Source organism: Suricata suricatta, chromosome 9, assembly GCF_006229205.1.
Source record: "Suricata suricatta isolate VVHF042 chromosome 9, meerkat_22Aug2017_6uvM2_HiC, whole genome shotgun sequence".
NCBI lineage: Eukaryota > Metazoa > Chordata > Mammalia > Carnivora > Herpestidae > Suricata > Suricata suricatta.
The window spans coordinates 29,808,711-29,821,132 of record NC_043708.1 but is presented as its reverse complement, the minus strand read 5'-3'; the positions used below and the strand labels follow the sequence as shown (position 1 = coordinate 29,821,132).

Below are 12,422 nucleotides of genomic sequence, written 5' to 3'. Positions count from 1 at the left end.
AAAAAAAGGAGTCTGACTCTTGATTTCAGCTTAGGTCATGATCTCATGGTCTGTGGGTTCAAGCCCCATATCAGATTCCACGCTGATGGTGCAAAGCCTGCTTGGGATTCTCTCTCTCCATCTCTCTGCCCCTCCCCCACTCCCACATGCATCCTCACTCTTTCTCAAAAATAAATAAGCATTAAAAAAAAAAAGCTACAAAAAAAATCTTACCATACAGAAAATCAGACATTTCATAAAAACAAAAATCAAAGAAGAGAAATTATTCAACCACTCAAAACATTTTTTGCTACTTAATTTGCACTAAAAACAAAAATTACAATAGTCCATGGTAGCTAGATTCTGGAGAAGGTGGTATTTTCATACTCATATCATTACAAGTTTTTTTGAGAAAAAAAACTTGACGATATGAACTTAAAGTTTAAAAAAAAAAAAAGTACAGATTCTAATGATTCTACTGGCGGAACTTTATCCTAAGGGGGAAAAAGATACTAAATAATGAGAAGTCATCATACACAAATGTAATCATTACAACCTTAAGTAGAACACAGGGAAAAATATTTTTAAAAACCGATATAATCACTCATGGCAATTATCCAGTCACTAAAATTATCTAGAGAAACTAAGCCAAGATGGAGCAGTACTTACAAAAGGCACAGTGATCCAATCAAGTCAAACTGCATGAACAGAATAATTACAGAGCACAGTATTAAAAATAACTTTGCACCAAGAAACTTCACTGTTACCGTATTTGTAGGGACAGGTCTTTTACCTTTTCTTGATCTTTCAAATTGTCAGTAACTTTATTATTTCAATACTGAGAAATACATAATAAAAGAAAATAAGCTTAGTTACTCCTTTCACATTAATCCTTTGTGTTTACAAAGTGCATGTGGAAACATTTTAGCGAGAGAAATAAGGGGGAAAAGTCAAGATAAAGTGATTTATACAAATACTTTTATTTTGGTTTTAGATGTACATATAACATTATACATTTGAGTAAGGAGGCTGCTCAAGTCCAGTAGGGGAAAGGTTACAAAAGATACATAAAAAATATTCATATCAAAAGCATGAGGATCCTTTCATCCTTTCTTAAAGAACAAGCACATTCTATAAATATGGAAGGGTCATGACCAAGAATTGTAAAGTTCAAGAGCCTGTCACAGCAATGAGCTACCAGTAACGGGTAGAAGGAGTCTTGCACGCGGCTCTCTAACCAGCACTCACTGAAGCCTCATCCGTTTTTCCGGGGGGCCTTTAGTGCTCACTAACTGTTGGACGTTCTTCGTGGTCTCCTTCTCCTCAGATTTTACAGTTTCTGGTACAGGTTCTGCCTCTTTCTTTGTCTGATCCACTAGACATCAAAAGCAGACATTTTTTGGAGGGAGAGGAAGGTGGAAGGATGAGATCAATTTAGACATCACTCAAGAATGGTTCAGGCTCAAGTTCATGCAGAACCGCTTATCTCAAGTTCTAAATTGAGCGGTTTTGTCAGGCAGATGTAGAAGAACCCATTTACAAACATAAAACCTGATAACCCAAGCAAATCTGGGACAGTAGACCAAAACACAGGGCATTTAGATAAGACATTATGCGTAAAGAGATACATAGTTAATCCCAGGCTGAACAGATAGTCCAATATTTGTTTCCAGTGGCGAAACAGCTTTTTCCCACACCAAGATATGAACTAAAAACAACTTCAAATCACCTCAGCCTCTCCACACCACCTCAATACTTTCTCTTCCCATTCCAATTAATCTTTTAAACACTAATATGACTACCACAAAAGCACCACCTTTTGGCAATTGAGCAGATCTCAAAAGTTAGGAGTAACGAATTACCGTCAGAGTCTAGAAGGACAAAAGAACCACAGCTCATCTTACGTGCTGTAGTTGTCAACTGAGTCTTATATCAGGTTTAATATGAACATCAGGAACATACCTGGGACAGGCTTTTCTCCAGACTTTTGCTATAATTTTAAAAAGGAGGCAGGGAGAAAACAGGGCAGGTTAGCAAAACTTTCTTCTTCTTGACTTCATAATTCTTATTAAAATTATACCTCTATTCAAATTATATTTAAAATGACTCCATAAACAGAAAGTACTATTCATGTACCATAAAATGTAAATTTATCATTTTCTACTTCTTATTCTCATGTTCTGGAAAAGACAGAAACCCAACACTAGAACAAAAGAGTCAAACATAAACAATTTTCTCTTGAAAAGCCATCTATAATGCCCTCTACCTCTGTACCTAGGCTATAATCCTTCCAAAAAGTAGCTAAGTGGAGGGACACATGGGTGGCTCATTCAGTTAAGTGTCTGACTCTTGGTTTTGGCTCAGATCATGATCTCATGGTTCCTGAGTTCAAGCCCCACATTGAGTTCCACGCTGACAGTGAGGAACTTACTTTGGATTCCCTCTCTCTCTCAAAAATAAATAAACTTAAAATGAAAATTTTCTCCCTAGGTCTTTGAGCCCAATATGTATTTTACACTTCCATCACAGCACACTTTAGACCAGCCACGTTTCAACTGCTCAACAGTTACGTGTCTAACGGCTGCTTTTATGTGCAGGTCGAGATGGTCAACCACACCTCATCTACACTGTCACGGCTCCTTGTATTCCTACAGACACTATATTTATTTGTTTATTCAACAGACACCATTTATCTTCAAATGCAAGTCATTTGCAAATATTTTCTCCCATTCAAATGCAAGTCACGAGATTTCTCTAAATTGACTTTCTTGCCCTGCGTTCAGCTCTGTCCTCTGCTCCCTTCACCACATTCCCACCTCTCACACAGCAGGGTCAGGGAGAGGGGAACAGGAGGCCTGTTTTAAGTTATCTCAAAGTGTGAAAAATTTCATTTAATCTAAAACTCAGTTGAAAATCTTAGTCCCCCAGCCTCGTGTGGACATGGGCCAGGTAATTGGTAATTTCTGTATGAACTAAGACTAACTGGGAGAATAACACGCTCACATACCTACTTCACCTCAAAAGCTCATTTAGTAAAATGGCGGCTGGATTTGCCATTGCTGTCAGAACCACCCAAAATAACATAGTGGAATTCAGATAACTTAATCCCCAATATAATGTAACTCTATTTATTACAACTCCTGCCTCCTCCCTTTATTATGCCAAACCCTCTACCTCAAGTGTTCTTGTATTACAAAAGTCTGAACTAATCTATCATTTAAGGACTGAGAGAGCTACTACATCAGGTTGAAAGGCGGCATACAGAGTGAAAACAGCATGAGTTCAGATTCTAGTTTAGCTACCACCCATGACTCTTTCGGCAACCTCTAAATGAGAATACTGTGCATACGCAATCCTTAGTTTGTGAAGATTCAAAGAGGAAATAAACTTAAGGACAAAGAATAGTGTTAATCCCATTCCCTTTACTTACTTCTTCCTCCAAGTCTTTGAAAACCTTTCCTTTGATTCAGAGACCATTTCTCCCCAAGAGACCATTTTTTAACTAATGAGGAAAGTCAGTCTTTTTAGATCACATCTGAAATAATTCTCAATTAAAAATAAATACTCCAGGAAAAAGTGTCAAATCAAAGTTAACCACACGCACTCTCATTACCTGCACAAATTTGGGTGGAAATTTCTGCCTTAGGTCCAGGAGCAAAGCATCCACACGTTGCCTCTGAAAAATAGAGCTTGGTTCTTCTTTCCTTTTGGCTTTAGGTTTGACTTTATCTATTAAGATATGAAGTCCAAATCAAAACACTGCCTGATTAGTTTGGTGTCTTACATTTTACAAGTCTTTGCCACGAATATACTCAAATGTTATTATGTTTAATGACTGCTATTTGAAAGACCATCCTCCCAAAGAAATTAAACACAACATATACAACAAGTGTTCTAACTCTCCCTCTTAAATGTAGTTTACACTTTAACATTTAAAACACGGACTCCCTGGGGCACCTGGGTGGCTGAGTCGGTTGAGCGTCCAGCCTCAGCTCAGGTCATGATCTTGCAGTTCATGGATTCGAGCCCCGCGGCAGGCTCTTTGCTTACAGCTAACTCAGAGCTTCAGATTCTGTGTCTCTCTCTCTCTCTCTCTCTCAAAAATAATAAATAAAACATTACCAAAAAACCCAAAAAGTAGAAACACTGATTCCTCAGGCACCTAGGTGGGTCAGTGAGTTAAGCATCTGACTCATTTTTAGCTCAGATTGTGATATCACAGTTTGTGAGTTCAAGCTCCACGTTGGGCTCTGTGCTTACAGTGTAGAACCTGCTTGGGATTCTCTCTCTGCCCCTTTCCTACTCTCTCAAAATAACTCAATAAAATAAACTTTAAAAAATCTTAAAAAAATAGAAATCAAAAAATGAAAAGCGGAGTCTTTTAAAGATACTTCAGTTTTAGTATGTAAGCACCCATGGATACGAAGAATTTTAAGGCTGGGACGCCTGGGTGGCTCAGTCAGTTAAGCATCTTACTTCGGCTCAGGTCATGATCTCCCAGTTTATGAGTTTGAGCCCCGTGTCGGGCTCTGTGCTGACAGCTCAGAGCCAGGAGCCTGCTTCAGATTCTGTGTCTCCATCTCTCTGCCCCTCCCCTATTCACACTCTGTTTTTCTCTCTCAAAAATAAATGTTAAAACAAAAAAAGGATTTTAAGGCTAAGGTTTTCCATAATTACTTAAATCATAATCCAGAGTATTAATATGAAATTATCTGGTGTATATTTTATGTGTATTAAATGGTCTTCCCACTAAACCTAATAGCTACCAATGGAAATGTAATGTTCACAAACTCAAGTTATCATATTCAATTATAAAGACCATAATTCACCGGGAAGGGGGGTTGGGCAAGACAAACCAAACAACAGCAGATCATGAAGGAAGAAAGAAAGAAAAGAACTTGCAAGAGAAATTCTGAAATTAAACGTGTGTGGAACTTCCTCAGAAGGTAAGTATACTGGGGCACTAGCTCTCAATGAAGAGTTCCAAATAAGTTTTATTTCAAACACTTCATTAGAACAGGGGCAAACAGCTCTGGGGAGAAGTGTATTCAACAGATGCAAACTTTCCTATGCCAATATTACCGCCTGCACCTACTATTAAGAATAAAAACAACTGTATCTGAAAGACCGTTCATTCCACTTAAAGGAAAGATTACCAGTTACCTACAGACTAAAATTTATACCTGTTCCTATGGGCACAGATATTACCGTATCCAGTTACATGAATCATAGCCAGGACAATGCCGTCATCCTATGAGGTCTTCTCTGTAAAACACACCTAGATAGCAACAGCCATTTTCCTCAACAGAACAGCTTCATTCTTAAAACACCAAAGAGTTCTGAAGAGGCCCAGGTGTTCTACCCACCTTGCTCTTCATGGTCTTTGAAGTGCCACCAATAGCCTTTGGAAGGATGATACCGACAGTATGACATGGCTTCATCAAAAGCTGACTGAATGCCATGCACGGCAGTAAGCTTGTAAAAAGAAAACAAATTCTGAGTTTCTCATTAGATCAACTAAAATCTCCAAAGTAAATACCCACAAACTATATGCAAAGAGAGCAATTTTCTGGTTTTCCAGAAGCTGAGTCATATAGAGCTAGAGCTGTGATATATACTTTTACCACGGACTTGGCCCATAGTAACCAGTCTTCAAGACATTCTGATAGTCAACACTTCATACCAACTTACAGGATAAAGAGAAGCTTCTGATGGATTCCTGGAAACAAAGTAGCTCAATTAAAAGTTCTCTTTACTATTTCAAGAATGTGAAGACACTTACCACCCTGGAGTTTATAACTGACCCCAAGTCTGGTGCCTGATAGATCACTCCAGCAATGATGTAGTAATCAGCCAGTGGGATAACTGAACAGTGAAAACAAAAACATTCATGAATATAACTAAGCACACAAATTGCTAAATAGATTTTTCATAAAAAGAACTAAAATTTGCAATTTTCCTATATTAAAGCCTAAGGCATGGTTTGGCAATTCCCATTTTTGTAAATATATTTATACTGGAACACAGCCATGCTCGTTCATTTATACTATTATCTGAGGCTGCTCTGACACTAGTTGAGTAGCGGGTGCAGACCTCCAAAACTAAAGTATTTACTCTCTGGGCCGTAACAGGAGAAGCTGGCAAAACAGAACAATGCTTCTCAAATTTGAATGTGCATCTGAGTCACCTGAACAACTTGTTAAAGTCAGATTCTTATTCAGTAGAGATAGTGCATTTTTAAGTTCCGGTGATCCAATGCTGCTATCTCTCAACTACACTATGGGGAATAAGACCTCAGAGTGAGAGATTTAGGGCCTAGGGTGAAGATATCAGATGCACTAAACTTGCCACTGCAGCGGCACCTGGATGGCTTAGTCAGTTAAGTGTCTGACTTTGGTTCAGGTCATGATCTCATTGTTTGTGAGTTCAAGCCCCACGTCAGACTCTGGAACAACAGCTAAAGCTTGGAGCCCGCCTTGCATTTTGTGTCTCTCTTTCTCTTTGCCCCTCTCCTGCTCATGCTCTGCCTCTCTCTCTCTCTCTCTCTCTCTCTCTCTCAAAAATACATAAACATTGGGGCACTTTGGGTGGCTCAGTCAGTTAAGTGCCTGACTTTGGCTCAGGTCATGATCTCATGGTTCATGAGTTTGAGCCCCATGTCAGGCTCTGTGCTGACAACCTTGAAGCCCCTTGAAGCCTGCTTCTGATTCTGTGTCTCCCTCCTCCTCTCTGCCCCTCCCTCACTCATGCTCTATCTCTCAAAAATAAATAAACAAAAAAATTTTTTTAATAATTAAACATTAAAAGAAATTTTTTAACTTGCCACTGTGCCCCACCCCTGGGTCCTAGAGAAGAAAACAGCTGCTAGTGAAGCTGGTGCCACCTCTGTCACTTCCACACCTTGAACCCACTCATCACGGAAATCTGGTTCCTGATCTTGCCTTTGTCTAAGGTTGTTTTTTCCTCCGGGAAGGGACTCTAGATCATTAATTTTGAAATTAAATTTGGATTCCTGACTCTGGAACCACAACTTCCTTAGCAAGTCATTCCTTGCTAAAGAATCCATCAATACCAGGGTGCAGGTTTTTCCTAAATGTCTTGAAGAAGTTATCTAATGAGGAGATACCACTGGTCATTGTCGCGTCCTGCCCCGGCCAGCAGGGCGGAAAATTCTCGCGGGTTCTTTTCCTGAGGGAGGGCAAGACAGGGCAGGAGGGAGAGACGCAGAGAGTGAAGACAGCACACACCATTTCCGATTAAGCCTCTGTCTCCTTTATTCTTCTTCCTTTCCATCACGAAAATAATTCACTCTTATATAGGATTTTGGGGCGGGGAAACTGACCGGGTCGGTTACCAGGTAACAGTCAAATGCATATCAAAAGAAGCGCCCAGACTTGCCTTTGCAATACTGGGGAGGGGGAGCTAGCACTGAATAATCCAAAATGCGGTTTTGATCTTTTGTGCACCTTGACCACTCTGCGTCTGGCCCAGCATGACAGACGTCAAAATTATTTTGACCAGGAAATGGCAATCTCCAGCCTCCAGATGCAAACCTTGTTTACTGGTTCACTCCCCGGAGAGTGATAATCCTTGCCTGAGGCAGCCAGGAAACGTGGCGGCTCCGACAGGTCATCTCTGGAATAGGTGACCAGCTCTTTGATTCAAAGTCAAATCTGAATTCTATACCCTTCAGTGTCTAGACAGAGCAACTTTATGTTTGTTAATATAAGTCAGGTAAGAATTTTGGTTGAATAGGTCAATGAGGATTTTCAGTTGATCTTCCATGAATTTGGCGCAACTGCATCTACCGTGTACTTTGTAATAGAACTAGATTCTCTGGACTGAGATGAGAAGTTACTGGGGGCTCCGGAGGTCCTCAGCAACTACACTCACAGAAGAGGTGGCTGCACTGTAGCAAGTAGTTTTGTTAGTGCTTAGAGAGTTGTCCTTGGGCTGCTAGAAGACTCCTAATGTCCGAGCATATGACTAGTGGGACCTGGCTTCTGAAGCACTTCCTAAGTGGTAAATTTATCCCTGCTTTCCCACAGTGCCTACACAATTTGCACAAACACATGATTACAGTGGAAACCTCATCTCCTTCTGCAAGGCTGGAATTCTGGCAGGCGGAGAATGTCCACATGATGAGCCCTCATAAGAAATCTGGACTCTGTATCAAAAGGCTTTTCCTGAGCAGACACATTACACCCATAAATGTGCGTGGGGGCTGCTGGAGGGAGGATGCACTGGGTGAGGCCCCTCACAGGAGAGAAAACAACGGAAGCTTACATGTGGATTCCCATACACCCCACTTGATAGGGCTTTTTTCCTTATTCATCTGTCTGTGGAATCTTACTGTGTTGCCATAATGATCTCGGTATAACTAACATACCTCTACGCTGAGCTCGCTGAGTCCTCTTAGCAAGGCAATGAACACACGTATGATCTTGGGGATCCCCCAAACAGAATCCAATCCAAAAAGTAAGAACATGTAGCTCAGAAAGTTAAGTAAGCCACAGTATTTTAAGAAGAAAATTACGGGGGCACCTGGGTGGCTCAGTCTATTGAGCATCTAACTTTGGCTCAGGTCATGATCTCACAGTTTGGGAGTTCAAGCCCCGCATCAGGCTCTGTGCTGACAGCTCAGAGTCTAGAGCCTGCTTCGGATTCTGTGCCTCCCTCTCTCTCTCTGCTCCTCCCATGTTCATGCTCTGTCTCTCTCTGTCTCTCAATGACAAATAAACATTAAAAAAGAAATTTAAAAAAGAGAGGAAGAAGAAAATTATGCCTGAAGTCTACACATTTTTACCTTGTGTGGGGGACTGCCGCTGTTGCTTCCGAATGATAAAAAGAATGGGCTCTTGAGCATGCAGAAGGATGTATTCCACTCCAACCATCTGACTGAGAACAGAACACAGACACCCAAAGATCTATGAATGCCCTACAACAATTGTGTAGAACATTCAGAGTATTATATAAAAGTACAGCAACATTATAAATTGGATTAAAACTGCCTATGTTTGATATCAAAAACTGGCTGTCCAATAAAACTGGCTATTTTCCCAGGTAGGTGGAATATACATAGAGTAAGATTCGATTTTTAAACAACAAAGTTTCCCTACAAAAACTCACAATAAACTTAAATCTGAGTATTCTCAGTCATAAAGGTACACTGAGTGTACATTTCAAAAAAAAATGCAACTAAAATACCATGATGTTTCATGAGTTATATAAAAATCTGTAAAATCTAAAAATACATAGTACATAAAGACCATACATGTCAAGACCATATATTTCAACTCTATATTCTACTCAACTAGAAAACATCAAAAACCTTATTATCCTTCCTTCCAATACATTTTTTGACCCAAGAGATTACTTAAAAGCAACAATAAGCTCTGTTAATAGTTGTAAATAATTGCCTCTTAACAAAAGCCATTTAAAATACCAAAGAAATTTAATTTCATGAGCCCTCTCTGATGTGTGACTAAAAGATTAAAAACTATATGCACAGCTTTTTCAGAAACTTCTGTAATAGCAACAAATTCTTATTTAGCATCCAAACTCTGAAGAAACTTACTTTGTGATTGTCAAGCAAGAATTCTGTCATACAAAGAAAAATCTACTATAAACTATAGTTTAAAACATTGAATTTGATGTAAAACAGACAGTAAGTATGGTCACCTGGTTGAGGACACAGTTGGATTGCAAAAATCACTCATTAGATCTGCATCTAAACCTAACAGCCGTATTTTAACTAGACAGTAATATATGAAATTACACAGAAAAGACTTCCTAGGTTGTAAGTGACTATTCACAATTCCTTTGCATGTCAAATTTGTACAAGCCCAAACAAAACTCCAGTTCTTTCCAAACTTCTACTCTGTATTTCACTATCCATAGTTTTAAAGAACCATTCATTTCAAAATCTCTAACTGGCAACAACACTATCCTCTTACAGTAACTTACTTTAAGTGTTCTAATGTTAGCCTCTGCATTTTGACCACTTCATTATTACATGTCCTGTCGTAGAAAGGATTACTTCTTTCTGAAAAGTAATCCAGGACACTTCCACTATTCAAAATGGGGATCCAGGAACTGTCAACCCAAGAGATTCCCAGCAGATTATCTACAGGAAACAAAATGATAAAGGGTAAGAAAAGAATAAAAAAACAATCCAACATTTACTATGCATCGAATGCAGGAGGCACTATGAATATAGGGATGACATGGACCCTAACCTATATACTCTCACATTAGAGGTAAGTGCATAGAAAGTGACTGCTCAGTATATTTTCCCTCCAATTTTCTTCACCAAGATGTATCCTGATCAGTAGTCATATGTCATATTTTCCTCATTTTGTAAAGGAATCAAAGATGAAAAGTCAGGCAAGTTTGGCTTATGAGACCAATACAAACGCAAAGAATACTGTTTAGCACTTCTGAACACTGACTTTGTGCCAGGTAGCATTTGAACCACTTTACCGCACGGAGCTCAAGGAGATTGGTGCTGTGTAGTATCTATATGCTACCCTGTGTACGTAAAATGCTTAGCACGTTGTAATAACCCAATAAACGTTAATTAGCATGATGTTTGTGGCAGTGCCAGCAGTGAATTTATTTTAAAATTATAATGACCAAATTTATTTCTGGCTTAATCAAGACTGTTCTAGTTTGTACCTCCCCTCCCCACAGCTTACGCCTTTTTAAAAAACAGAGACCCCTTTTATTGTCAAAAAGGTGTGAGGTTACTATATAATTTAAACACTCATGCTAGGTTGAACTCATTTCAAATGTATCTCTGCAAAGCGTTTCTCTACTTTGCAAAACAAAAATAATGGTTTCTTTCTCTATGTTCTTACAGCAATTTCTGCACTTGTATTAAAATTCATAACCCAGATATGCAAATGTGTTCCCATTATATTTGACTTTTCAGACAACTGACGCCATGTCTTGCTCATCAGGAACTTGCATGGGACCAGATTGAAAATAGTCAGCAAATGTTAATTAATTTATGACTGAGGGCCCAAGACAAGTGACTCTACTCGTCACAGGTTCACACATACTCCAGAATCCAAGGAAGTTCCTTACAAAATGGTTAACCAAGATTAAGAGCGTGGTATGTGGCTGAGAAATAAAATATTATCTGTCCTACCTGGAGAATGGCTACCGGCGGTCACAACGCCATTAAGAGAATAGACTACTGAGGGAAGCGGCTAGATGGCGGAGCAGTAAGGAGCCCCATTACCTCCGTCCACCCACAATTATCAAACTGAGAAGAATTAAAAAGCCACAGCTCTCTGATCACCAAGGACGGAGGTGTGCGGACAGACCCCTTCCCGACAGCAGTCTCGCGGTTGCCTGAGTGAGTGAGTGCGAACGGGACCCGAGACTTTAGAGGCTTGGCGCTGGGCCCGCTGAAACCCGCGGGTCCCCGGGCGCGCCGCTCCTAGCCGGGCGGGGCGGCCGGGAGCCCAGAGGCGCACAGCTCCCCCGACAGTCGGGTATCCAGAGGCGCCCGGACCTTCACAGGCGCGCGCGGTTCCGCCGGGCACGGCAGGAGAGAGACCAGGGGAAGAGAAGTAGAGGCTGAATCACTCAGCGCAATCCCTGCACAGGACAGACTCAGCCCGGGACTGAGGGCCGCTGAGCGCTGAGAGAGATCTGCCCCTTCCGCGGGGGCGTCAGTCAGACCAGGCAGCTCACCGACTGCAGGCGGAGCCAGGGGAGAACTCTGACTTCACAAACTCCCCATCCGCCCCGACCAGACAGCCGCCCACCTGCAGACGATTTTAACTGTGGTGGCAATACTGAGTGTGCGGGCAAGGACTTAGAAACTGGGCAGAACGTAGAAAACAAACAATTAGATCCGCCCCAGGCACAAGAAGGTTGGACTCCAGAGAGTGGCTGGAACGCATGGTCTGAGGGGGGACTTGGGGCGCCCATCGCCATTCTTCTCCGCACATCCACCAAGGCGGGGCCTCAGAGAGCAGCCCTTGGGACCCGACCCACCTGCACCAAGCCACGCCCATCCGCGCTGGAGAGCTGCTGTGCTTGTGCTTACTACCGTTAAGTGGTTTTTTTCTTAATATTTTTAACTTTTAATTGTCACCTGTCTTCTCTTTACTATCTTCCTATTTCCTTCCTTTCTCCCTTTCCCCCTGGAATCTGGGAAAGACCAACAATTAAGCACTGCTGTGCTTAGATCAACTTTTGCCATCCAGACAGTTTTCCTTTAATCCATCCTTGTCTCCCCCACCCCCCACTGCAGGTTTTAAGCTCTCAGGCTGTCCTTTATCTCTGACTGTCCCTGTTCCCCCCAATCCCCGACTGCTTTTTTTTTCTTTGCCCTTTTGTTTTTTCCTCTTCCTTTTTTTTTCCTTCTTTTTTCTCCTCTCTTTTCTTTCCTGTTCCTTTTTTTCTTTCCCCCTTAGGTTTGCTTCTTT

General features: G+C 41.0%; 1 protein-coding gene across 2 annotated transcripts in view; it reads right to left on the bottom strand.

The window, feature by feature from the left end:
- Nucleotides 1-937: 937 nt before the first annotated feature.
- Nucleotides 938-12,422, bottom strand: part of MED6 (mediator complex subunit 6) — a 15,755-nt gene continuing 4,270 nt past the window's right edge. Inside the window, exons 2-8 of one of the 2 annotated variants that reach the window (XM_029952409.1) lie at nt 9,946-10,105; nt 8,786-8,877; nt 5,762-5,844; nt 5,346-5,454; nt 3,593-3,708; nt 1,942-1,969; nt 938-1,354 (exon numbers count right to left, since the gene is read on the bottom strand). In XM_029952409.1, the coding sequence (XP_029808269.1) occupies nt 1,224-1,354; nt 1,942-1,969; nt 3,593-3,708; nt 5,346-5,454; nt 5,762-5,844; nt 8,786-8,877; nt 9,946-10,105 (719 nt within the window). In that variant the 3' untranslated portion in view covers nt 938-1,223. The remainder of the gene's footprint in view (nt 1,355-1,941; nt 1,970-3,592; nt 3,709-5,345; nt 5,455-5,761; nt 5,845-8,785; nt 8,878-9,945; nt 10,106-12,422) is intronic. The other variant, XM_029952410.1, reaches the window with a different exon arrangement.